This window comes from Drosophila suzukii, chromosome 2R, assembly GCF_043229965.1.
Source record: "Drosophila suzukii chromosome 2R, CBGP_Dsuzu_IsoJpt1.0, whole genome shotgun sequence".
NCBI lineage: Eukaryota > Metazoa > Arthropoda > Insecta > Diptera > Drosophilidae > Drosophila > Drosophila suzukii.
This window is the reverse complement of record NC_092081.1, coordinates 14,123,572-14,151,184: the sequence shown is the minus strand read 5'-3', so window position 1 is coordinate 14,151,184 and position 27,613 is coordinate 14,123,572. Positions and strand designations below refer to the sequence as shown.

The following is a 27,613-nucleotide window of genomic DNA, read 5'->3' as shown; positions in this document are numbered from 1 at the left end:
TCCCCAATTCGACAAAACTCTACAAATTTAATTACTTTGGTGTGTACACACTGGTTTGGACGCAAAATGCACGTTGAGGAGAAGCAGCAAAAGGTAAACAATGCCAAAAAGGCGGATAAAAAGCAGCGCAGATGTCTGGCCATCATTAAAAGCGACTGCGAGGTGTCCCCAAGTGATGACCCAACCACATACCTGGCGATTCTTAACGTCGGACTGAGCAATGGACTTACAGAAGAGTGTTTGCTCCAAGCGGCGGCCTCGACCGCTGGAAAGGTAACGCAAGTGTTCATGTTGCCGGGAAAATCATATTGCTTTCTAGTCTGTGCCACCGTGGAGGACTCCGAGCGCATATATCTGGGCATGCACAACATCTCCACCATAGGGCAAAAAGGAGCAGTGGCCTACTTGAGCTATGTAAAGGAACTGCCTGCACTTGCAGGGAAAAGTGAGTGGGACAGACCTCTTCCCGGTGGACTCCTGGTGATTTCAGACTTTGTCAATGAAGAAGAGGAATCCACTCTGCTAAAGGCCATTGCTGAGGATGGCAGAACCTCCGAGGGCTCGGGCACTCTGAAGCACCGTAATGTCAAGCACTTTGGCTTTGAGTTCCTTTATGGCAGCAATAATGTGGATTCCTCGAAGCCTCTGGAGCAATCTATACCATCAGCCTGTGATATTCTGTGGCCGCGCCTGGAATCAACCGCTTCTACTTGGGATTGGAGCACTCCAGACCAGCTGACAGTGAATGAGTACGAACCCGGTCATGGAATACCTCCTCATGTGGACACACATAGCGCGTTTTTGGACCCTATTCTTTCGCTGTCCCTGCAATCCGATGTGGTGATGGATTTCCGGCGAGGAGAGGAACACGTTCAGGTGAAATTGCCGCGGCGGTCCCTGCTGATCATGTCCGGTGAAGCGCGCTATGATTGGACACATGGCATCAGACCGAAGCACATTGATGTGGTGCCCAGTGGCTCAGGAGGTTTGACCACACAATGTCGCGGCAATAGGACTTCCTTGACATTCCGACGCCTGCGAAGAGGTCCCTGCAACTGTTCGTACCCCACGCTTTGCGACACTCGACAAACAAAAGTGCCACAGGAGCTAACTGCCTCACTGGCTGCTCAGGCCGTCACTTTGGAACAGCAGAATGTCCACGCGGTGTACGATAAGATTGCTGATCACTTTAGCGAAACACGGCACACACCCTGGCCACAAGTAGCTGAATTTCTGGATTCCTTTGATCCCCAATCCCTAGTGCTGGACATTGGCTGCGGCAATGGCAAGTATCTGGGCTGCAATCCGCTGCTCCTAGCCATTGGTTGCGACCGAGCGCAGGGATTACTCGCTGTGGGTCGTCGGAAGGGACAAAATGTCTTTCGCTGCGACTGCCTCAGTGTGCCTGTGCGATCGTCCAGCATCGATGGCTGCATCAGTATAGCGGTCATTCACCACCTGGCCACTACCGAGCGTCGATTGGCCGCTCTGCAGGAAATGGCTCGAGTTCTACGACCCGGAGGCCGCGCTTTGGTTTATGTCTGGGCCAAGGATCAGCGGAAGAATGATAAGAAATCCGCTTATCTCCGGCAAAATAAAGCTGTAAATAAGGAACGCACCACCGAGCAGCAACAACGTCAGAAGCAGCAGCAGGAACTGGAGCAACAGCTGCCCAATAATACACCACTCCCTGTGCACACCAATCGCACAGAGTTTCAGCAGCAGGACGTACTGGTGCCATGGAAGACCAAGGATGAGCAGAAGACCACATATCTGCGCTACTACCACGTCTTCGAGGAGCAGGAACTGGAGCACCTGGTGTCCCAGCTGCCAGAAGTAAAACTAATTAAAAGCTACTACGACCAAGGAAATCATTGCGTAATCTTCGAGAAAATCTCGAAAGTATCGTTATGAAAAGATTACATTTATGTAATTCGTTTATTTGATTTCAAAAATACACATTCACACAGTTTTACTTTTGTTTTGTGTTAGCGAATTGAACGTAAACTAGAACTTAGTTAAGCTTACTGCTGACCCATCCAAATGGTGTTCTATTTATTGTAGCTTTGGACCATAAATTGACAATTCCTTAATAACAACGTTTGTGTTCCACTGAAGAGTATTCCAGTTGCTGTAGGTACAAGTGCAATGTGTATTTACATTTGTTGTATTTCATTATTCAAACGAACTGGATAGGATTGATTTCAAGTGCCTAACGCGTAGGTGGATAGATAAAATTTGGAGTATCATAACTAAAATGTATAGAGACTACCTAAATCAGTGAGCGGGAGCAAATGGGCTTTGGTGCTAGCTGGAGATTCCTATAGTAACGTTTCTATATAAACTTTTACAAATCCATCAATATATTAGCTTAACATCAGATACAATTCTTTGTATAGGTTAAGGTTCGAGCTACAGAAACATCTACACGAAATACATGTAAGAATCTGGTTTTAAAAACACTCCGATGTCATTCAGAGCACTTATTTGACAAAAACTACATCTATTATATAGTTTGGTAATAGGATTCTTACAGCTAATTATGGACTAGATTACAGTTTCAAACGTTTCGTTTTGGTCGTGGGTACAGTAGAGTATCTGATATGTTAGCAAGTAACATTTGGACTATGTGATTTCATTATCTTAAAGTTAAAAGCTAGGTGTATAGCATGTGTCCGAATACCTCTAAAGTACGAAATGAGGCCCCGCATGAGCCACAGAGTTCCTTAGTTTTTTCGAAGCGAGTCTTTGAGGGTACATATCTAATGAGCTACTGAGCGATTAGAAACATTGATATAACGAAACTTTCTGAGGATAAAGGATTGGAACCCTGTGAATTCTCGCGGGGCTCTAAATCGCACATACGTAATTTTACTGGGTGTATAAATATATATATGTATAGTAAATCTATATAGATCGCGTGTATAACAGTTGTGGTGCCCAAGTGGTTTGTTTTTTTTGGCTATATGTATAGGAGAACAATTAAAGAGAATTGATTTACTTGTTTCAACAGCTAGGTGAGTCTACAAACTAGGTTAAACCAGAAATTCATCATCGTCGTTATATTAAAGCCTGATAGTTTACTTGTTTGTTGTTAAAGCTGATTTATCAGTTAATAGGTATGTATACACACATACACCATAATCGACCTTAAAAGTTCTACAGGTTACCATTGTTTTCGTTTATAATGTACATATGTGTATACTTCAGTCGTTGTTGAATATACAAAGCTTTCCTTGCCTGGTGATGACCACTGGTACAATATCTTTTTGTTTCTATCCTATTACTATATACGTCTTGTTCTTGCACTTTCGTTTTCGCATTCTGCTTTCTAAAGCCTCTCACCGAAACACTTATTTGAGCAGCTGGCATACTTTCTCCATCTCAACTATCTCATCGTAGAACATTAAAGAAGGATTTGGATTAGGTGTTTGGTCTGGGAGTGTTGGATTTGTAAGGGCTGTCCAGGATCCAGGGTCCAGTTGCCTTGAGCGCGAGCTTAGATAAATGTTTCGGCTGCCATTTGTTACAAGCACTCGGCCAGAGGTGGTTTCTCGATGGGCGGCGAGGGACCCGAGACGGAAACCATTGGCACGGCACTGATCTTGGGCTTGATGATCTTCAGACCCAGGCCGCCCAGGTTCTTGGGGCTGCTGTGCGGCGATGAGGAGGCGGTCGAGGATCGCTGGTGCACCAGGACCCGCGGCTTGGCCTCGATGGCAATGCTGGGCGAGGAGGAGGCCGACACGCTGGCCGTGGCCGTGGCACTGGCCAGGAGCGGCACATGGACCAGCTCCTCCACCGTCTCCGCCGAGTCCTGGGATTCGTGGACCACGGCAGCCCCATCGCTGTGGATGAGTGCCGCCGTGGACAACGTATCGCCCTCGTCGTCCTGCATGTAGGGTGGCGGTGCCTCCAGCGAAATGCTGCCCACAATCATATTGGCCGTGGTTATGGCCGCCGATCGCGCCAGCAGACTGGTCACGGCCGAGGGCGACTGCTTGCCATCGTGGATGACCGGCAGGCGGAGCAGTTCTCCGCCAGCGCCGCCGCACTCCTTAAGCTCGATGTCGTTGCTGTCCTGCGAGAGGTGCTGCTGCTTACAGGAGTCGTCGTCGGTGCGCCAGGGACGTAGGCTCCTCTGTTAAAGGGATTATTTAGAGATTATTTATTTTTAAGTTTAGTTATCTTAAAGGTAAAAAAGTGTGCATGTAAAGTAAAGCACTACTACTCCATCATGTAGGTTAAATTGTCTATTCGACCATTTCCCAAACAACCTTGACCTTTTGACCCTAGAAATATTCACATTTGCATAGAAACTATTTATTTCTCCTATTGAAAGGAATGGTTTTTTTTTGTAAAAAATTCTGTGCAATGCATGTCGTAGTAGTAATTTTGAAGAGTACTTTGCGACTTTGGCCCGCCCTCTTGGATCTATAAATATGTTACAGTTCACCACAGTTAATTCATGTTACAATTTTAATCGGACGACATTTTCAATTAGGCTTTTTTGGCATTTGCTATATATTCTACTAACTTACTGGAAGTATTTTAAAAAGTTTTGGCAAATAAGAGCAATAAGGTTATTGTGAACTATATTATATTCAATAAAAACACACAAGTTCATAGATACGTTAAAGGTTTCAGTGAATTCTTAGAATAAATCCAGTCAGGAAGTCTAAATTTAAGCACGTTCATACGGCCTTGAGTAAATCAGACCTTAATCCTAACTACAAATGGTTTAGGTGACATTTAAAAGACCTAAAAGCCTAAAGACAGTGTTACTGATTGCAATTTTATTTATTACTTAAATTTAGTTATTACAGCGAGGTGTATCTTTTAATTTCCTACACAGCAAAAACCGAGTACATTCTACTTTAATTAAGAACATTCGTTCTTAAAATCCGTGTAAGTACAAAGGTTCTTATTTTAAGCTGAATGTTCTTCATTCAAGAAAGAAATGGTAGGAACTAAAAAAGTGAAATGAATATCTTTTCTGGAAACATTTTTTATAACTTATTAATGAATAGGACCTCTTGCAGATCCAAACTCACCCGTCGCCCGTTGTCCGTGATGTTCTCGGCACTCTTGGCCTTCCTGCAGAGGACGCTCTGGGATCCGTGGCGGCGCAGGAACTCGATGGAGTCGAAGCCGCGCCCCTCCGAGGACACAAAGATGGCCGAGTTGATCCTGCTGCGGGTGCAGCGCTCCGAGATGGAGGTGGAGTGCTCCTCGGCCAGCATGTGGATGTGCTGCAATGGAAGGTGGGTTAGTAAGGATCTCCGCTGGCTGTTGCCGCATCCTGGGGTCAGTTGCTTACGCGACTATTGCAGTGCAACGGTGGGTGGGCACATTCACTGCTGTCGAACTGCGTTCCACAATGGGAGCAGAGCAAGAGAGAGAGAGGGAAGAGAGATAGAAAGAGATAGAGAGGAGACGGTAGAGCGGACAGTTCCGAGGGGATTCACACGTACAACACATAAGCCCGCTTAAAAGGACCCCCCGCCAAAACTGGACCAACAACACGAACAAGAGCAAGCGAAAAGCGAGGACATTCTACCTGGCTACAAACTACTATTGGAGGACAACACACGAAGCCGGGACTCAAGCGGATGCGAATTGCGATTTGTGAGTTTGCTGTGAGAGAAGTGAGCGAGTGCTGGCCGTTTCCATCCAGTGGAGGTGGAGGTACATAGCTGCAAGTTCTGTACAAGGTGATTAAGATTGATGGGTGATTGGTGCGATTTGGTGCTCCGGTCTGCAATCTGAAGTGGAACCCGCAATCGAACTAGAACGGAACTCGAACTCCAAGCAAAACCAAGTGCACGTGCTCCACAAGCTGCATCTGCATGTGCTGGGGGCCAGTGTTGGGCACACCCCGCTCACTTTTGGGGGACAAAGTCGGGGGCTCGACCTTTGGCGAGGGAATGGAGTGCCTCATTTTGCACAGTTTGAGCCGTTCAGGAATAATTTATTCAAGTTAAATAAATAACAAATTAATAGCAATGAGAAAATGGTTAAATGGCTGTCAGAAATAAAAAAATATTTTGTGCAGTTTATTTAAGAAAAATAAACAAAGTGATAGCAACGATAAATAAGTTAATTAATAGCAACATAATGATTTAATTGAACGATTGAAAAGTAAATAAATAACGTGATAAAAGCAATGGTAAATACGTTAAATGACATTCAGAAAAAAATAATATAATTTACAATTTATTAAAGAAAGATATACAAAATAAATTTTATGGTCTGCCAGTTAAATGAAAGAAACAGAAAATAATTATTCTTTCTATATTTAATTATTATTTACTATTTTTAATGAAGCTTTATTTATGAAAATATTTTTTTTGAGGCTGAGCATGCAAACTACTGTTGCCACTTGTACTTAGAAATTCGCGAAATGTAAATTATTTTTAAAAAAAAATTACTTAGAACTTAAACCTAATGCATGGAACTATGTTTACCACTTTTTTCAAAAAATTTTATATTTTAAATATTACTCATCCGACAAGTAAGCCAAGTCAAAAGGTTTTAAATTAAATAATAGTTTTTTTTAGGTATTTATACTACGTATTAGGTATTATTTTACGTCTTATTCGGGAACATGAGTAGACATGCCTAAATACCGTAGTTTTTCTTGGAGAAGGTCAACGTTGCGTATGAGTGATAAACATTGACTCTACTTGGTGGCCACCATAATAATACTTTACCCTTCTTTTAAATACTCAAAAAAAGGTATAAAAAAATAGGAAAATTAATAAGAAACATGAGTATATCCTGTTCCCTCGCCAAGGTGAACCACTCGGTTCTATCTTCGTTCCGCCCAACACTAGCTGGCTGACTTACGCTGGCCGGCTCGCTGTAATTGCTGTGGTTGAGCACCGACGACTCGGTGCGGATGGTGTCGCTGGCCACCATGCTGTGGTACTTCTGCAGCTGGAGCTGCATGGTCGACGAACCGCGACTGTCGTGTGATCCCTCCCGCGACCGATCCGCGCAGGAGTACTGCCTCCGGTACTGGCGCCTCCTTCGCCCGGCATTGGCGGACGTGGCCGCATCCGTGGTGGCTCCCAGTTGGTGATCAGCGCATGCCAGCGCTCGAGGCGGCAACGGAGGCGGGCGAAAGTAACTGGGATCGTAGCTGAATTGCCTCCGACGCCACTGGTCGTACTGCCTGTAGTGGCTAAACAGCCGGCGACGTCGCAATATCAACTGCTTCTTGGCCTCCAGCACCTCGTCCTCCTCGACAAAGGTGCGCTCCTGCGAATTCTTGAGGATGCCGCGCTGCTGGGCGAACTTACGCTGCTTCATGGCACCAGCCGCCTGCAGCGGCAATATGCGATGGACAAGCTCTTTATCGCCCCGCTGCAGCAGCTGCTGATCCTCCTGATCCTTGTCCGGGATCTCATCGCCGTCCACCTCGATGTTGTCCACGACCCGCTCCGGGCTGTCCACATTCTCCAGCACATTGGCACCGACAATCGACTGATTATCGACGCTGGGGCCGCGCACATAGGTGTTCACCGGAGTGCCATGGCTGTGACCATGTCCATGGCTGGACACAGCACTCACTGCCGCCGAGGAGGCTTCGCGGTGCGCTGGTTGCTAGCTCTCCACATCCGCCTTGTGGAGCAGGGCAAACTGGCAGCCGCAGTCGCGCTCCAGCTCCCTTCGCGGATACTGAAAGCAGCGGTCAAAGATACCACAGCCCTCGCACCGCGGCAAGCACTGTTTTGTGTTGGCCAAAAAATCAAAGATCGGAAGCAGGAGCAGGAGCAGCAAGAGCGGCGGGAGCATGATCAGGAGCAGGAACAAGATCAGCAGGCGAGAGCGAAGTGAAAGTAGGGAACGTTTCGTCAGTGAGATCTCGAGAAAGCACCCACCTGAACAGCAAAGCTCAAAACCAAAACCGCTAAATGCATTAAAAATACAGGCGAACTTCTCTAGCCACTAAATGACCAGTAAAAATATAGGATTTAAATGATATTATATGGAAAGGTTACAAAAAAATATATTCCAACCAGAAGGGTTTGAATTTTGTTGACACTTTAGTAATTAGAGATTTTATAATTACTGAGTTATTCTTTTGAAATTGCAATATCTTAATGTGATCCATTTAATTTATTTTTTAGAAGAGTTCGACTGTATATCTATGGAGAGTGGATAGTACGAGTTATAAATTAGAAGTGCTCTCATATGCTTAACGCATCCTGAGCTCAATAAATCTAGGTGGGATCGCTAGTTGACTTCGGCGGGCCGAAGAGATCATACTCTTCAGAAAGGGCAAAGGCTATGCCAAAAAATCCAGAGAGTATGCCCCGAAAACTAGTGCCATAAGCCTACGGAAAAGAAAGCTAAAATAGATGCAAAACTAGCACGTGCTATCTTAGTATGCAAATCATAAGAAGTAACAGTCGAAAAGGTCTGATTTCTACAAGGAAAATGCACTAGGAATATCTTCTTCTGGTCAGTTGATTTAGATCTGCGACCACCTTTTGATAATTCTCAAACGGACCACTGCAATTTTTAAGGAAAAGCACATAGTTGATATAAAGGCATTTTCAATAAGCATCTAGAACAGAGTCATTCTCGGAAAATGTTGGAAAAGGTTATTTAGTCTTCATTTAATGGGTTGGACGGGGCTGTGCAAGGATTAAAAAGGAAACAGTGTGTGTACTTTGTTCAATAAGAGTCGAATATTTACTTGAATTGATGCATAGAAAAAAGCGAATAAATGCAAAGATATTTTTGTTTGTTTCGTATATAAGTAGTTGGAAGAATTTGTTATTTTTGAATACCTTGACAAAGAAATCGGGGTGTAGGTTCTAAAAATGAAGCATAACAAAAAACGAAACAGAGATAAGTTCCTTCGCAAAAATCCAAACGCTCAGCGCTCTGAGTAATCCTAGAAACCCGCACAACCATCATCCCCACCTCCCCGACCGAAATCGGGATTGGGACTGGGATTGAGATTGGGACAACCTCTGCGGAACTCACCTGGTGCGAGTGCTGTCCGTTGCATCCGCTGGCACTGCAGACCCCCGTGCCCGGCACCTTCAGCTGCTCGTGCTTGTAGTCCGGCTGGTAGGGCAGCAGCATCCGGATCTTGCCCCACCGGTTGAAGAACAGGGCGATGGCTCCGGCCCAGACCATCAGCACGATCAGGACTATGCCAATCTCCACGCCGCGAATCTGTATGGGGAAAATAACAAGAAATTGTAAGTTTATTGACCTCTTTAGGGGAAAATAACAAAGAATTGTAAGTTATTGACCTCTTTAGGTTCAAATTTAGTACATTTTAATTTTTGATCTTCATATTGTGGCCACACTAAAATTTTATGATCTTCATAATGCTGCCACACTAAAAATTTAAAATGTTGATTTTTAAGCAATGTCTACAAATGGGAGCAATTGATTGTCTCCATAAGGTAACGTCTTAAAAATACAGAAATAATTTTTAAAATGTTTCCAATACTGTATTACAATACTATAACAAATATTAAGAATTTTTGCTTCAAATTCATAAAATAAATACCCAAGAAGAAAATATACTGCGTTGCAAGTACATTCGATTGAGTACATTTTTTTTTCTTATTATATTATCTTTTACCATATTCATTAAATCGATTATAGAGTATTAAAGTTGTTCTTAAGTTTACGTTCTAATTAGAAACATGTTATTCCTTTATGGTGTTTTAAATAAACTTGCATTTTTGAGGGGCCATTATTAAAAATCAAATGATAAACGATTAGTATTTGATCTGAGATTATCTATGAGTCTTACAGTGGGCAGTTCCCTGGTTGTGCCATGCGTCAGGGTATTTGTGGCCGTGGAGGTCACATCCTCGCCAAAGATGCTGGAGTTCGCGCTTCCGTTGCGAGAACCGTTGCTCCCATTGCCGAAGATACCCGGCGGGAAGTCCTGCTGCGAGGTGTTTTTGGGCAGATCTTGGGAGATACAAATCAAACGATTATAAGCATTTATGAGAACCGAATCCAAGGGATGCAAAGTACTCACCCAGCGTCTTGAACTTAATCTGACCGCGACTGCGGTACTTCTTGCCCTGCCAGATGGCCGTCACAACGAGCGAGTACTGTGTGCTGGGCAGCAGGCGATCCAGGACAATGGCCTCGCTGCTGCCGGCGACGTCCTGTACAACCCTGTAACTTAAATTAATTCAATTACCACCCTCGAACGGCAGCTAAGGGGGAGTTGGGAGGTGGATTGGGTTAGGAGAATTGTGCTGTGTGTGTGCTAATTGAACAAACTACAACATTCCAGTCGTGAAATATGAGGCCGGTCCGTGTTGGTAATTACAGCATTGGCCAATATTTCACTTTGTCACTTTCTCGCAGCGCAGTTACCAAACATGTCCTAGATTTGCCAATTGAGCTCACATTACCCGGAAAACCACACCTCCCATCCACCCATCCACCCACCACCTTCAAGATCCCGTTGGAAATCCTGTGGCTAGTGCGTGGGGCCAGAAAAGTGGCTCAGACTTCTGGCCTTTGTGCACCGGCTTCTATTACTGCGGCCACTATACTAGCAACACCACAAGCGCCTGACAAATGATTCATTATTCATACATGTAACAAACACAGGCCCCCACAGACCCACTGGCCCACTCAGAGCGCAATGCGACCCACCCAATGGCCCCCAGTGGAACCGATGTCCAAACAGAAAACAGAAGTGTCCCGCATTTCGCCAGCAGTTGAAGCTAAAACCACGCCGAACAAGCAAATGTAAATGTTGAAAAAACAAAACACTGGTAAACAATATAAGTTGGTCGCTATAATAATGCTCTTTATAGAGAGTAATGCATTTCAAATATATTTGACATAAGTACTGTGAATTTAAGTAGCCTTTAAGTAAGTTAGCCGATTAAGGAATGCTCTATATCAAACAAATTTAAATTTAAGAATAAACTTGAAGTGAAAAATAGCCCTTATTTCACCCTTAAATTTTTGATAAATAATTTTATTGAATATCAATGGATTGAATCATGTAAATAGTCCTTATCAACGGTATCACAGAAACCGTCTACGGTTTTGGGGACGGTTTATTTGAAAAGCAACCAACCAAAACTGTGGGTGTCATAGAATGTATATGGTTTCAGAGTTAATTTGGTCAGATTTTAGGAAACATTTTTCAAAGCCTACTATTGGTTGGCTTTATTTCGTATACTTATTTCTGAACCGGTTCCTGTGACGCCCAGATTTACTTTTCGGGGCCAAACTGCTTGGAAGTGATTTCTGTGACAGCCCTGTGTTACCTTGAATCTGATTATATTTTAATGGCATTGTTTCACCTTACCTGTTTAGTTAGCATACAAGATAGCAATTGCTGATCTAATCAACATATTCACATAATATTATTATGATAATAAAAACAAACATTATGCAGTGTAGGGTAAAGCCTCCTTTGCAAAGCTCAATAGACCCTTTTCTGTATTTTTTTTCGATTAATCAAAATAAATCTGATTGAGCTGACGATACAAATTTTTGCTAATAAGGTAGTTACTAATTAGAAAGATGTGAATAGGTTAGGAAACTCAAAAGTACACAACTACGGTTCTTAAATTAAAGTAAAATTGCGTAGAAACCTGTGATATTAAAATCCCAAAAATTTAAATAAAATCGAAGCCTTCATCGCTCTCAAAAGCTGCTTTAAAAATGTAGGTATAACACCCGAACTTCTGCAGTTAACACTAGCAACCTGCAAATTGATACGAACTGAGGACATAAGCGGGCTTTTACGGCTCATTGTGAATTTACATCTGGCTGGTCGGCAAAAACTCTTCTCATATCGCTCGCGCCGGCGGCTGAATAATTGATTAGCCACACATGTGTCACATCCATTTGCAGGCAGCCAATAGACCCAATAGGCCGCAGGGCAACTGGAATTGGGCCGACTTGGACAAACATGTGCAATTCAACCGGCGATCCCATCCGATCCGCCATATGTGACAGCGCCAGGCGTTGTCTAAAGTTTCGCCGTTAAAGTTTTCATCATGTGGCTACGCCTGGGGAAAATCAAATTAAATCCCCTCCTATTCTCGCTTTCCCCGATTTTCTGACTCTTTGGCATTAAATTCAGCAAGGAAACCGGTTATTATACACAATTTAAGCTCACGCCACGGCTTCAATTTTAGTGGTATTTTTCTGGGTGGATCCCTTGCCCTTTCGGCCTGGCCATAAGAAATGCAGGCGAATTTCCCCGCGTTGGTAGGAAGGAAGTTTCTAATTTTCTCGCCGTTTTGCCTCTCCCTTTACGGCCTGATTGTGGCCTCTGAGTCATTTGATATTCAGAAATATGGCTGGATATGCAATTCGGTGGGCTTTTCCTTTTTCCTTTTTTTTAATGTCCCCTTTTGTGAGCGGTATCCGGCTCGTTCCGGTTTGATAAATAAACAATTAGCTTACAGGGCAGCAGAACAAGTTTCGCATTCGTTACTCAAACTTCGCAATGTGCATACAATATGTCATACAAAATATACAAATGTGTACTCGCACGACAGGCAGCCAACCGGGGCTTCTGATGTTATTAAATAACTTATGACGTTCCTGGGCGGCTTTTAGCCTCAAAATTGTACTTTCAAATAGCCTGAGTAACAATTTTTGTTTGTTGGGCAGACCCAGAGCTTTGTGACAATCGTCCTGCATTTGCTTTAAGTTAAAAATGCAATTAAAAATACGCGTACGCCCCATTTGACAGAGGCATCAATGTTCAATGAAGGATAGATAACTTCCAAGGTAAGATCGAAAGCAAACACTTGAATTCCTTGGCGAAGGCACAAAGCCTGCTTATTTGTGTTTGCCATATAGGGCATATACAAATCAGGTTTACTTTATGTTCGCCTTATGCTCTCGGCTCGATTTTCATTTCCTGTTACTGCGGCCTGTGCACTTTTATGGCTTATGTTGGAAAATTTATGTCGTCATCGCAGAGCAGGAGACACAACGCAGCTGGAGGCACTCACAAATCCCATCCGCTTAGCCATTGCACAGCAACTATGGCTTTATATATTTCGGAATGGGCCTTGACATTTCAATTTTAATAATGTCAAATTGGCTCTTAAAACGCAGATAACAGTAATGAATAAAATCTAGAACAGGGCAATCTATTGATCGGGGTTTTCCAACAACTCTACTACGACCTCCTACTCAAAACGAACACATGTCCTGCCAGCCACGCCCCTTTTTACGCCTCTGCCACTCACCACCCCCCCTCCTCATCCTACGCCGGTGGGACAGTAATTGTTATTAATTATTATTGTTATTGATGGTGCTTGACATGCTTGGACGTATTGAACTCCAAGCCCCTACAACAGCCACTCATTGTTCGCCAAGAATTTCATAAATCCACTTAGAAATTTGGAGCAACGCATGGTGCACTGAGAGAAAATATTGAGTGTTATGAAAAAATTATATTTATGAAACTATTTATAACTAGTCCCCTATGAATATTGGACATCACTCCTTACAAACGGTAAAAAAAAGTGGCAAGAAGGCATAAGAAAAATGTTCAATACCCACTAGCTAATTTTTTTTTTTAATCTGAACCTTTGTTGCTTATTTTTAAGTCCATTTTTTCAGTTTTGGCCCAGTCTTCGGATTCCCTTTTATTGTTTCAAAAATCCTAAATCCTAATCAAAAAAAAACTAAAATGAAGTAAATCAATTAAATCCAATCGGTCAAGCAAAAAAAAATTTTTTTTTCACTCAAAAAAACATTTGAAAAATCTTGGTTTTATTCTTAACATGTATTTTTTTTTTTAAATATACATTATTATACCTGTTTAAGTTGACAATTAAAATAGGCTAAATAAGTAGCAGAAATTCTCGCAGTGCATATCATTGTGTGCACGGGCATATCTGTGTACCTGTCTGAAACGTCTAGGACAAAAGTCTATTCCACTCGGGGTGCTCGAGCCCAAGGCGAAACCGAAGCTAATGCCAAAGCCAAAGCCCGAGCCCACTCAACGTGTCTATGTACAGATCATACATTATTCACCGGCACAATTTACTCGAAAAACGGCAGGAAGACAGAACCCAGGCAAACCGCCGCCAACCGCCCACCATAATGACTGGCAGTCGGAAGTATGTAATACAACAAAAATCGATAGAAAAGTAACACAAAAATTAAAAACAAACTGACTAATAAATAATGACCAAACGAACAAAGCTACTACCAAAAAAAGAAGAAGAACAGCACGAGCACGGTTCTAAGTTTTGTAATAAAATTTTTGACATAGGCGTGAACTTTATAGAAGAATGGGACAGTAGTGGGTTTAGCATTGGAATGGCGGGCAGTAAAAGACAAAGCACGCTCATGCAGCCAAGAGTCAACGGAAAACGGGTAACACACACACACACACTCACGCAACAAGGGCCATTAAATTGAAAAAAAAAAGAAGAAAAAACACCTTGGCCAACAGTCGGCAGCGGACTGCAGTCAAAAGGCAGAAAAGCACAAAAGCCGAGCACTTAACTTATTACACGGACGGCATACCGTTTCAGCGCGAACGGGCTAAAAGACCCGACCACTTGGACTTGACTTGGCCAACACGGAGCGGAAGTGCTTAGTTTGTTGGCGAAATATGCAAGCCATGCGGCCATCTCATCCCATCTAGGCACACTGCGAAAATATGCACTTTCAATTTGCATCAAATTAAGGAATTTACTTTCAACTGGACATTTTTGAACTAAACTAAAATGCAATTATAATAAACCTTTTCCTACTAAAACTATAATAATTAGGTTAAGGGGTTTTGAAATCACTTTAAAATGTATTTTTAGGGACCTAAAAGTATGCAGTGAATAAAGACTAGTGTCTTTCTGAATAAATTAATTTTACTTGTAGGTTGAAAATATATTGTTGCATACTTTTAGACACCTAAAAAAATTTATTTAAAAGTGATTTTAAAATACAAGTGATTTTTTCCCACCCCTGAATAGAATTGTAATTAATTTAAAAAAAATTGCCTTAAGAAAGCTTTAAATGTTCTCAGATAATATTAAAAATTTGAACTGGTTTAATAATACCGAAACTTTCCAAACTAGCATTTAGGATGAGAAATAATTTAAAAAAAACCTACTACTTTTTTGTAAATTTAATGAATTTTCATCAATTTTATAGAAATCTGATCCAACCAAATTCTAATTTCCAGATTATTGTTTTGGGTCGAATCCAATTTATTTCTATAAAAAAGATTTAAATATATGTATAAAAGTCCATTTAAAACCGAAAATTACATAAGAATTTCAGAAGAACAATTAAGTGTATTTATGAATGTTAATAAAATTGTTTCCAGTGTGCTGCTCTTCCGGTTGCCACGCAAACCAGCAAACACGGCGATGAGAAATAGCAATCAGCGGGAATGCGACGTGTGGAGGTGGCAATGCAAATGGGAATGCTAAGATGGTATATTGCAGGCAAGACAGCTGCAGCTGGGCTGCATTATTTCGGTAAATCATCAAGAATATTGCCAAGAGAGTTAACCGAAACTGGCACGGTCGCAAAGTCCCTGACATATGTGTGCACATGGGCACATGAGCTGTTCTTGAGTATGGCTGCAATACCAACCGTTTTATACAGGCAAACTTGGCCAACTCGAACTCTTAGCAACTCGAGTTCTTCGGAAATCGTACCTAATTGAGTGGAAATATCGTTCAACGTTCTTAAACTTTCGAACTACCGTATGGTAACTGGCATTTTCCTATTGCTAGCACACTTTAATGAGCTGTTGTAAACTTTGGTTATAAAATATAATTTTTTAGTACAAGAAATTTTCAAGCTCTGCTTCTATTTGGTAGATATCAACAAACACTAATCTATTTGTGTATCTACCATCTGGTTTTAAATTGTCTAAAATATATAAATTGTCTTGCAGTATGACATTTCATAACGAGAAATTTATAATTTATTTAAAAAAGATAAAAACGAAGTGCGTGGTATTTAGAAATATGTAGTAGTTTAATTTTGTTTGCAAACTAATCTCCGAAGTTATAAAATATTCGGCTTTGAAAATATAATATAATTTATATGCCAGAAAACATTAAATTTCTCGGCTTTGTTAGCTATAATCAAATTTGTTTGTCAATGTGAATGAAGAAAAAATTTAAAATGTGAGCACTTAATCCCCTTCGTTTAGAAATATTTAAAATTTGTGTCTTGAAGTAAAAGTAAAAAAGCTTATGGGTTTCAGCATAATTTGAATTTCTTTTTGGACAGCTGGTGGTTCGAGTTGGGGATATTGAGCTGTAATTCCAAGGAAGTTGGCCATGCTTTGTGTACAAAACTCGCATTTTCGCCTTTGTTTTAACTAACTTGACTACGAGAACACGCGGCTTTTGTTTTTATTTTGGCCTGCACTCGCGGTCAATTTGGCCTCAAGTTTCCCAGTTTCGTGTTGTTGCTGCTTCTTGGGGCTTTCCCGCCCATTCCCTTGGTTTACTTTAACTTGGCCCGTATTTAGCTCATGGCCAAGCAAACACACTCGCAATCGCACAGAACCACAAGCTCCCAGCCCCAAAATGGGGGGCATACACACAATTCTGCGCGCAGACAGTGCTCTTGACTGACCGCTGCCACGCCCCCTGGCCCGTTGACGCCCCCCAGCCCCTGGCTTTTTGACCGCCACCCACTCCAGGGGCCGTCAATTGCAGGCAGAGTTTTTCTTGCTGTTCTCCGTATTCTGCATAAATGCAATTGCAATTTCCTTACACGCAGGGAAAATCCGGAAATTTTATCGGAGATGAATTGTACTTCTTTATCTTCTTTTGTTGTGCGACCTTTTAAACAAATTTAAAGTTCAAAGTCCTCAGAACAATTTTAAAAGGTCTAACGTTGTAACCGATATTTAGGTTTGTATAAGTATCTAAGGGTTTATAAGTTTATAATATCAAACATTAATTAGTTGATTTGATTTTATAAGTCTTATGATAAGCCTTGTGATTGTTTCTTTTTTATAAAATAATTGATATCAAACTTAATGACATTCTCAAATGGATACATACTTTGATATTATAGACAAATATTGGATACCTTATTAAGCATCAATCATTTAGAATTTTTAAAATATTATCTACCTATACCATACCGTCTAATGACATTTCCATGTATATATTTCTTCCCGTGCACTCAAGACCCCCAAACCTCAAAACCCCCTCCGTAGACCCGTCAGTTGAATGGTAAGTAAGTGTGCTTTACCGTCATTTAGACAGTCAAGTGGCCCGGCGGATTGAGTTTTAGCTTTGTTAGTGGTACCTACCTGTCATCCGTCGGCTTGTACGTCACGATGTACTTCTCGATGGGATGTGCCTTCAGATCGATTTGCGTCTGCCACGACACTCGGACCGCCGTGGGCGTCAGGAACGTAACGGTTATGTTCTCCGGCGTAGCCGGAATGGTGCCTATTATAAGGATAATTGCTTGTTATTATGCCATTATCCTTGTAAATGCTTATGGTACGAGTATATATATTATACATAGTAAATCACGGGCACTAGCCAAGTTTATTCGTCTGGGGATTAGCTGGATTTGGTTTGAGCCGTATCGTAAAGACGTCAGCCCTTAAGTTGTGTCATAAAGTATGAAGCTTTGCGGGTTTTCTTTAAGATTTATCGACCCTCTAAGAAGATTACAAGTGATTTTGTTGTCAGTCTGTTATCAATTGACCAGATGGAGCAGTCTTATTTCATTTACTTCTTATATAATCTTTCCTTTACTTGTAATATATTTCAAATTATAGAGATTTATTCTGTTGACCCTTGGCTAATTAATGTTTAGATAATCAAATACGTATCTATATCTAACGAAGTTTTTATTTGTTAAACATTAGTTGGTGATAATCCTGTGTTTAAAGACAAATACTCACAAGTCTTGGCCTCATCTCGAATAAAATTGTGTTTTATTTGCAATGAAAGCAAATAAATTTACCCTAAATATTTGGAAATGTTATAAATTCCAAATGGCTGTGTCGAGAACTTTATGTTGATTAATGCTTTTATTTGGCTTGACGTATGGCCTAAATTCATTTCCACCATTAAGTGGCGGAATTTTTTCCTGGTAAATGAATTTCCTATATAATGGCCACGGTGTTTTGACAAATTATTGTGTTACTTGTAATATTTAAATGTGGTTAGTCCATTTACTAAAGGCCAAATAAAGTTTCCTACAATGAATTTACATTAAGGGATCATATTTGTAAGAACATCTTAAAGTTTAATGTATTAGCTCAATAAACTGTGTATCCGTGTGACCTGAATTACTGTTCACTGGAATATTTATACTTCGTAGACATATCTAAATATAAACTCAAGTTAGAGTGGTTGTCTAACTTTCCGACACTCTATAAAACTAGTAAAAGTGTGGGTAAGCCCCCCGAAAGACGAATAACCATTAATGAGAAACTATCCCGAAATCAAGTAAAGAAGTAATCCCAATAGCAACAGCTTGGGCTGCTTAAGGAGGCAAAGGGCTTTACATTGTTGCTCCAAATTATTACGACTTTTGGGGTTTAGGGACCCTAAATTCTGGAACTTGGGATGTGGTACTTACCCGCTAGGCAAGCGTTAACAAACAGCACTACTATGAACACAAACATGCTTTCGAATGGATCCGGTTGCCTTTGTTGGATGTCGTTGCTTTTGTTGTCTTAGCTGCTTTGTTGTTGCCGCTTTTCCACTGTTTTCCTCTGCTTTCCCTATGGGTGCTTTTCCTCTTTGCTACGCTTTCCACTTGGCCAATTCGTTGTTGCAGTTTCGGCTCTGGCCCACAAAGTAGTTGTTCCTCCTTGGGTTGTTAAAAATAATCTAACTAAACTTAAAATCAGTCTTCCTTTTGATTCCGCACTCCCGTTTCGTGTTTTTGCGTACTGCCCTTAATCAATTTTCGAATTTTCAATTGTGCAGCTACAGCATTTCCGCTCGTTTCGTTGGCTTTCCTGCTAATTGACTTTGTCAATGACATTTGCATTAAATTTTTCCCCAACCAGGCTTGGGATATACTGTATATATCTATGTCCTTGTGATGGGGGGAACAGAAGGTGGAGGAGAAATTTATGCGTGTATATTTTTATAACACATTTTTATGGGGCCCCCCAGTGCGTCCGTCGCTCCGGTGTCTCCTGTTTGAATCGTCATCGAATTGAATCGCATTTGATGAACGTTCCGATAGTATGGTATATTTGTATATTATATAGTTGGGGATCCCGATGGGGTATTCGTGGGTATTGGAGGAAATGGAAAAATGGGTAGTATGGGGAAGGCGGGGCAACAGTTTTTCCGTTTCGTGCTCGCCTCTGTTCAACTGGGGAATTATTCACATTGCGTTCACTTTTTGTTTTTATTTTTATTCGTATTTTGTTTCTATTTCTCTGCTGCGGCTTTGTGTTATTATTCTTTGCTGTTCATTGCTTTTTGGTGTTTCCCGCTCGCTTGGCTTTATAAAAAAAATCAATAAAAAACGACTTTTTGTCTGACAGCCGTTGATTTGGATGGCAGCCCAAGTGAGTTTTTGTTACTTCTTCCGTTTTCTGTGTTTTTCTATTGAGGTTTCAATTTGGACTAAGGTCTGGTTTGGGTTTTGGGTCTTGAGCTCTGTTGCTTTTCGGCAATCGAAGGGGATGATTTTCGGGCCTCAGGCGAAACTATGACCCAAGTGAATCGAAGGAGAAGTCTTCAAAAGCGACCACCTGTCGTCGCCTATCCCTGGATCCTTTGTAAATCCTGCGGTTTCCTTTTGTGGCTTTTATTTAGTTGGATTTTTTTACCATTTTGTTAACAATTTTGGCATAATTGCCAAAGCATTTAGGCCGCATTTTACGCCACCTTTGCTCTTGCCCCTTTACTGATTTTTTCTGCTTTGATTTTGGTATTTGCTTTGCCTCGGTGCGGCTTGTGGCAAGCGGTTATAATTATGGCCCAGTGTTTTTTGTTATGATTTTTGTTGGCTGAGAGGAGGCTGCAATAAATCAGAAATGGCATTAATGGCCTGCGGCAAAATATGCGCATATATTTGTGCAAAAACTATAATGTGTGTGTGCAACATTTACATTAATTATAATGAGCTGTGTTCTCAACTCAATCACAATTAAGCGAACAAGGCTCATTCGTTATTCATTAGCCAGATCGAAGAGAAAAAGAAAACATAAACCGAAACGAAAGCGAAAGCCAATTACATTATGTGCTGCATACTTTTTGGGGCCAGGCTTTTGATTTTAATTGGCATTGCGCATACGCCGTGTGTGTTGCCCAGCTTACCCCGGAATACACACCCAGAAATAGCCCCACATAGCAAATATGCCTTGCCATACATAATACCATATCCCATATTCAATCCATGCTTCATCTGCAACAGACAATTCAATTTGTGGATTGGCCCGATCATGCGTGTGTGTTTTGTGGGAATTTCCCTTTGTGTTTTCACATTTTCGATTAGCATGCACGACTGGAATTTAGAAACTATGTGGTTAACATGTGTGGTCCGTGTTTCTTCCTTTTGCCATCACAAAAATCAGTTTACCAACTACCCGCAACCTGTTGGCGGTGTTTAATTTTTTTAACTCGTTTATTGGCCTCGTTTGCGCTGATTTTGCGCTTTTCACCCAAGTAAACCAATAACATCCTGCAACATTTTCTTTTATTGGCGCTCTAAAGAAAAACGGCACACCAAGGACCTTTACAGATTTCACTTGTTCGGAAAACCAATTGACAAAATTGCCATCAAACGTCTGCAAAAAAAAAAAGGTCCAATGTTTTATGGCCAACATTGAAAAGAAAACGTCCGGATGGGACCTGCATTTGATTCGGGCTACAAATCTGTGCCATTACTTTAAACGTGTGGATTATGGTCGAATAGGCGACATAAAAGTTGGCCGAAGTTTAACTTCTTTAACAAACTGCCATTATTAAACTCTTGTAAGCATAAGCAAACAATAAGTAAAAAATCCATAGGAGCTAGGGCATTAAAAAGTCGTTAAAACTTGGCCATGTCCCGGGGTATTAGCTTAAGTGACTGATAATCTTTTAATACATCAAATTGCTCTCGAGTCTCATTCAACTTTTTTAAAAATAAGCTCTTGCACTTAGGTAAATAACTCTAGTTAGCAGCTGTCATTGTCCAAAGATAATTGAGATTACACTGACTGCCTGGACACTTTTATGCACATCTTGAAGTCCGAAAGTGGCCACGCCCACCGCTTTCACTTCCGCCCCTTGACCGTCGTAGGGCCAACCGCTCGATACTCATTAAATTTATGCATTTATGTCTCATTTTTGTCGGTTGAGAGACCCTTAAAAGTTTTATGAACTTTTGGCATACACTTTGGCATGCTTGAGGCTTTCGGGACAAGAGGACAAGATAGCTGATGTCCTGAAAGAATGTGTAATGCCAGAGCACACGCTTTGCAATTTAAATGATAATTTTTGAACGCAAAACGAAGTAAATAAGGAATTAAATTTAAAAATTCCAAGGGGGAGTGTTTCATTTAAGGGCGGAATAATAAAAGTGTAAGTATGACGCATGGTGGACAAAGTATAGGGGATAAAGCCGACTTACTTGGATATAAAGGAATCGGGAATGGTTGTTGGAATAAGAAATTAAATTAAAAATATTTCAAAGGAAAGAATTTTATTACAGAAGTGGGATGAAAGACAAGCAAAAGGAGGTGACATATGCTTGAATATTTAAAGGGAATTTAATGGAGCTCGCGAGCGTGGAAATGTTGTAAAACAAATGCCAGCTTTTGAGTAAATAAAAAATTGCAATCCAGTACTTAAGTGATAAAAACAATAATAAAAGTAGAGAATAAAATATAGGGGATGGGGGAAAAACAGTTTGAATTTTAGTATCATAAGTAGAGAAAACTGAAAGGTAAATTTGAAGTAAGTATTATTTATGACTTTTAAAAATGTATTACATTAGAGAAAAAAGCCAAAAGTTCTCTGTCTTAAAATATTTACAAAGGTACCAACGTATAGTGGTTTTAAACTAAGAAAAATAATATAGTGTCTGCACAGAGAGAAATATTCAAGAACATTGTTCTCAAATTGAGAACATTCGTTCTTAAAAAGCGTGTAAGTGCATTTTGGTATCAATGTTCTCTGAACTGAAGTAATAGTTTATATGTTGAGATATACAACGTACATAAATACCGCCAATTCAACTTGATTAGAGCAAAATAAAAACATTTTTAACTTAAAAATGTCGTCCTATTTTTAAGAACCTTTTCGACTCAGATGAGAACGTCAGAACTTTCTCTGTGTGAAAATTCAGCTTTAAGCGTCCTGAAAAGTACATTTGATACAAAGTTTTCAAATCCAAATTGAAAGTTTTTAATTGAACCGGGGAATAATAAAAACGGGTGACGCATTTTCAGTGGGCAGACACAGGTGGGTGGGAAAATGGGTTCGGAACTGTGTGAAAATTAGGGAGCGGGTGGTGCATGCATTCCCGCAGTGGTAAATAAGTAGGTGAAAGCAGTTATCGTAAAATGAAAATGGCGGCTAGTACGCGCTGTCGCTTTCGCTTTCGCCAGCGCTCTTAATTATAGCGACGTCACATGCACACAGGCACCACTTTCTCCCCCATACAAGCACACGGGAAAACAAGCTCGCACACACACACACACACAGGTACACACTCCTGGCTTAGTTGATAATTTGGTTCCATTTTTTTTTATTTTCGTACTGCATACATTGCGGCGCGGAGACCTCTCCTTTGGCATTTGGCGGCTCTGTTTGGCTTAGCTGCCAACTGGCGGACGCTCGATTGTCAGCCGGGCAGACAATAAATCAATCAGCTGTGCCAACATCGAATTCCTGCGCAGACAATGCTCCCTCGCCATATATTCCAGCATATTGGTTTTCGCGTGTGGCGCGCTGTGTGAGCGCTATTAACAAAAAGGTCAACTTAGCCGCTACAATTGAAGCCGAAAGCCAAAAGCCATGAATGGGAGAAAAGTGGGGAAAGCGGAGAAAGGCTTGTGTGCTGCGCTCGGGCTTTTACACCGGTGCACACTGCTTGAAAGACAACAACCCGGTTTATAACTAATGATAGAGCAGGTGAGCCAACACGGCGTATGAGTAATATATGTTCTGAGTCCCCAGCAAAGTCAAAGATTATGTGATTACCATCTCTAACAAAACTAACCATAAATCAGTTGGTGATTTTCTAGATTTGTATATGAAGTATGATTAAATAAAATGCTATAAAAGAGTTGATATTATCTGCCATTAATTTAATTGTACCCAGGAAATATGCGTAATTTTGTAAGCCCCAACATTCTAATACGTTTTTCGATATCAACAAGATTAAAAACACAAAATTAAAAGAAATATAGCTAAATGTAATGGTGATCCATCAATGAAAAATAATTAAACAGTAAATAAAAACATGGTAAAAGAGTATATTTTATCTACAATTTTCTAAAATATGTATGCAGGAAATATCCTTCATTTTTGTATACCCCAACATAATACATTCCTCAATATCGACAAGCTTACAAGGGCAAAGTTTAAAGTTCAGAAATAAAAGAAAATAAATTGACCATATACCAAAGATCCAAAAATAAACAAGGGAGAACGCTATAGTCGAGTACCTCGACTATCAGATACCCGTTACTCAGCTAAATGGAGATATGCAAGCAGCAAAGCGAGATTAAAATGCGCCACCTACCGGCGGTATACAGATTTAAGCGTTATGGGCGTTAGAGTGGGCGTGGCAAATTTTTTTTTGGTCAATCGATAGGTATTGACGAGACCAATACATTTCAGTTAAAATTTTTTATCTAACATGAAAATTGTGGGCGTCACAGGGTTTTGCGGTTTGTGGGCGTTAAAGTGGGCGTGGCAAACTTTTTTTTGGGTCAATCGATAGGTATTGATGAGAACATTACATTTCAGTTAAAATTTTCTATCTAGCATCAAAACTGTAGGAGCCACAGTTTTGGGCGGTTTGTGGGCGTTAGAGTGGGCGTGGCAGTCTACTGAAACAAACTTGCGCTGCGTAGGAAGCTCAGGAATCTGCACGCCAAATCTCAATAGCCTAGCTCCCATAGTTTCCGATCTCAGCGTTCATCCGGACAGACGGACAGACGGACAGACGGACATGGCTAGATCGACTCGGCTAGTGATCCTGATCAAGAATATATATACTTTATGGGGTCGGAAACGCTTCCTTCTGCCTGTTACATACTTTCCGACGAATCTAGTATACCCTTTTACTCTACGAGTAACGGGTATAAAAAGGAAAATAAAAATATGGTTCAGTAAAATGATATGATAGAGTTGATATTATCTACCAATTTTTCATTTTATCCAGGAAATATGCGTTTTCTTGTAAACGGCAACTTAATATATGGTCTATTAAATAACAATAATGCAACACTAAATGGTTAAATAACATGATAAGAAAGTGTTGATATTATTTTTCATTTTTCAATGTATTCAGGAAATATAATCTCTTTTGGTAAGCCGTAACATAATATATGCAGCGGCTTTCAAAAGATTAAATGGCTTAATCTCATACGATTGTCAGGAAATAGAATATTCTGCGCATCTAAAAAAAACCACAACATTTCGCATGGTGTACAGTGTATGTTTGTAGATGTGTGAGTGCGGTGTGTGTGTATAAAACGTTGTAAAGAGAAAGAGAAAGGCGAAAGAATGGGAGGGCGTATGCTATTATGCCCTGGCTGTGAAAACAAAAAAGGAAAGGCTAGAGAAAATAAGGGAAAACACTTGACTCCAATTTCGGCGAGATTTTCCGCAGCTCTGCTGAAGAAAGGTCCACGATGGGAGGTGAGTGGTGGAGGGGAAGAGGGAAGAGGGAGTGAAAGGAGAAAGCAGGGATGCAGGCCGTCAAGGATGATGATAAAAAATTAAGCGAGAAATGGCAGGCTAAAGTTGGCTTTAATTGAGTACTACTTTCAGCTTAAAGCTCGCGAGATGTGAGCTGATAAAAAAATAATTGCAAGAATGAAAGTTTAACCTGGAAAATTTTCTGTTTTTGTACAACAGGTTTTCCTTATCTTTTTGTTAAGCTTGTATGGCATTAAAAAACAAATATAAATCTGTATAAGAGAAGACAATATATATATATATTGAGAAGAAAAGAAAAACTTTTTCCATAGTCCTTCAACCGAATTAAAAATGGCTCATTCCTTATAGTGACTCTTAGTTTTGGTATTGTTATATTGTTATTTTAATCTTTTTATAAAACGCGTTTTTATTAAATAAAACAGAAATATGCAACTTACTTTGTTTTTTTTATTTGGAAATGTTAATTTAAGAGCAGAATTATTTTAAGAAATAATTAATTACTAGCACTTATAAAATATTGTATCAAACCCCTAATGTTGAGATTATGAATATTGATTTATTTACTGTTTAAAAATAATATCTTTCGAAGTGAACGCTTGAGCTAATTAAACAAAAATATATTAACAAGGGAGCATTGGAATACAAGCTTTTACGAACATTTTGATAGATTTATTTACAGTTTGGAGCTGCTACGGTGCAATTCCCTATTATGACTAATCCCATTCATTTACAATTCAATTTTGTTTATTTACGAATCGCCTAATGAGCACAAGCAACTTTCAGCGATGAAGAAATTTCCATTTTTAATCGGTCAAAACTCTGCGGCATTTTGCTCGACTTCGGGCAGGTCCAAAAATACCAGGAGCAAGTCGTGCTAACATATATAGAATCGGGTGCATATACCCGTTTCTAGATACACTGCCACATGCTGGGGCAATGCACGCAATGCGGCGACTGTGGTTGCGACGGATTTAAATTTAAAATGAACATTTGCGCTTTCCGGGCGCTTTGCCGCCGATCCGATTTTCATTTTCATTTGACCTGTTCTAGTTGCGGTGAATGTGCGGATATATAGCTATATGTTTATGGCCGAGTGTGTGTGTACTGCCCCATTGGATTCTTTGTTGAAAAACGATTTGTTTATAGTAACGTATACTACGTGCGACTCGCTACGCCTCAAATGGCCAAGTAAAACGAGAGGAAATGGGGGGTGTGAAAGATGAAAAAGATTTACAGCGGTGCAAGGGCGGTGAATTAACCCACACAAAAATTCAAAAACACCCAGGTTAATTGTGAATACGTTGCTTGTTTTTGCAAACAAACGGAACAGGAGCATTAAAATTACTTTTTAATTGCCACAGCTGTGCTGCTTTTCAGGTTGAGTTGAAATCGCAAGGCTGACAGAGTCCATTAGGCCATTTTCCATTTCATTTCATTTCATTTACGTTTTCATCTCACTTTTTCGCCTTCGGTTTTTGCAACTTAATTGGCTTAAAACTCGGTCGCGTTCTTGAGAAAAACCGCAAAGGACTCAGGACTTCTCACTGCTAATTGAGCGACTGTCACAGTGGAGAACAAACGCACATTTTTACACAAAAAATAAAGTCAAAGAAGAAAGCAGTTTTATATTTAAAATAATAATTTCTCTTTTCAAAATTGGTAAGACCTAGCTTTTGGTCATTCCATTCCAAAATAAATTTAAAGCAATTACTTGAAACAATTTCTAACAAAAATTTAAATGAAAGAAAAATATTTCTGTACCTATATTCTGACATAAAAAAAACAATAAACACTTAAAGCAAGTATAAATGTATATCAAAATCTAAAATTGGTGCATGACATAGTATTTAAAGTGAATGCAATATTATTAAGTAAATAAGTAGAACAACTTCTTCGTGCAAATATAAAACTAATATTTGTTTAATTTATAAAAACCTTAAATACCGTGCTTTTCTCTGTGTAAAGACAAAAGTTTTAACAGCTCGCGGCACACTCAAAAATCTCAAAAACACACACACACAATTCAGCTTTCAGTGGTTGTACACTGTCACACAATTTACAAGTGGGGATTTTATTTACTTTTTGCCGTCGGACTCTGGTTAACCGGCTCAGCCACCTGCTAGTGACACGCCTCTCCGGCTCGCCGCCTCCTCCGTCCCTCCGGGTCCTGAATTTTGTTCCGAATGGGAGCCCCAAACCCTATCCTGATCCCAACAATCAGAGCTGGAAACGCGTGCATCCACTGATAACGCCGAAAACAAACACTTCACTGCGCTCAGTTCTCAGTTGTCGGCTGTCTGCTTTCGGTTCTCTGCCCGATAAACTGTGCTGTGTAGCCACTGCCTTTTCCACTTCCGTTTCCGGTTTCCGTTTGCTCGTTGTGCTGCGGCCGACGCGAAAACTACTACTGAAATGGACATTCCGAAATGAAAACGAAACTGAACCGAAATGCCGAGAGAGAGCGAAAGCTTTTCATGCCAGCTATGGAAGAAATGGAAATGCACATTTAGCTATTTAATGGATACATAGAAGGAAGGAAGTAATTATGATTAACGATTTTATTTAACCCTCGGTTATATTTAATAAGAATAATAAATAAATTAATTAATTTTTAGTATATAGCATAGTTGTTGATCCAGAGTGTAATTCCTTACATTTTTTATTTAATAATTTGGAATCGGTATGAACTTTTTTTAGATGTTGCTAATCTAACCCAGATCATACAGGGCCTGGTAATGTTGGTTTTAAAGTTTTTAATAAATTAAAGCCACCGTATGGTTTTA

The 27,613-nt window shown here is 40.4% G+C and overlaps 2 protein-coding genes across 2 annotated transcripts; one reads left to right on the top strand and one right to left on the bottom strand.

Moving 5' to 3' along the window:
• Window positions 1-30: 30 nt before the first annotated feature.
• Window positions 31-1,975, top strand: LOC108009547 (tRNA (carboxymethyluridine(34)-5-O)-methyltransferase ALKBH8). Its single transcript, XM_017073989.4, has one exon. It carries the CDS (start codon window positions 67-69, stop codon window positions 1,912-1,914), a length of 1,848 nt encoding a protein of 615 aa, XP_016929478.3. The 5' UTR covers window positions 31-66; the 3' UTR covers window positions 1,915-1,975.
• Window positions 1,904-26,916, bottom strand: LOC108009549 (uncharacterized). The gene is given in 10 exon segments (XM_065863932.2): window positions 1,904-4,141; window positions 5,055-5,252; window positions 5,321-5,368; window positions 6,850-7,731; window positions 9,001-9,195; window positions 9,788-9,951; window positions 10,022-10,164; window positions 17,279-17,420; window positions 18,568-19,971; window positions 26,775-26,916. Coding segments are annotated over 9 exon segments (2,433 nt in total). The 5' UTR covers window positions 18,614-19,971; window positions 26,775-26,916; the 3' UTR covers window positions 1,904-3,526.
• Between the last annotated feature and the right edge of the window lie 697 nt (window positions 26,917-27,613).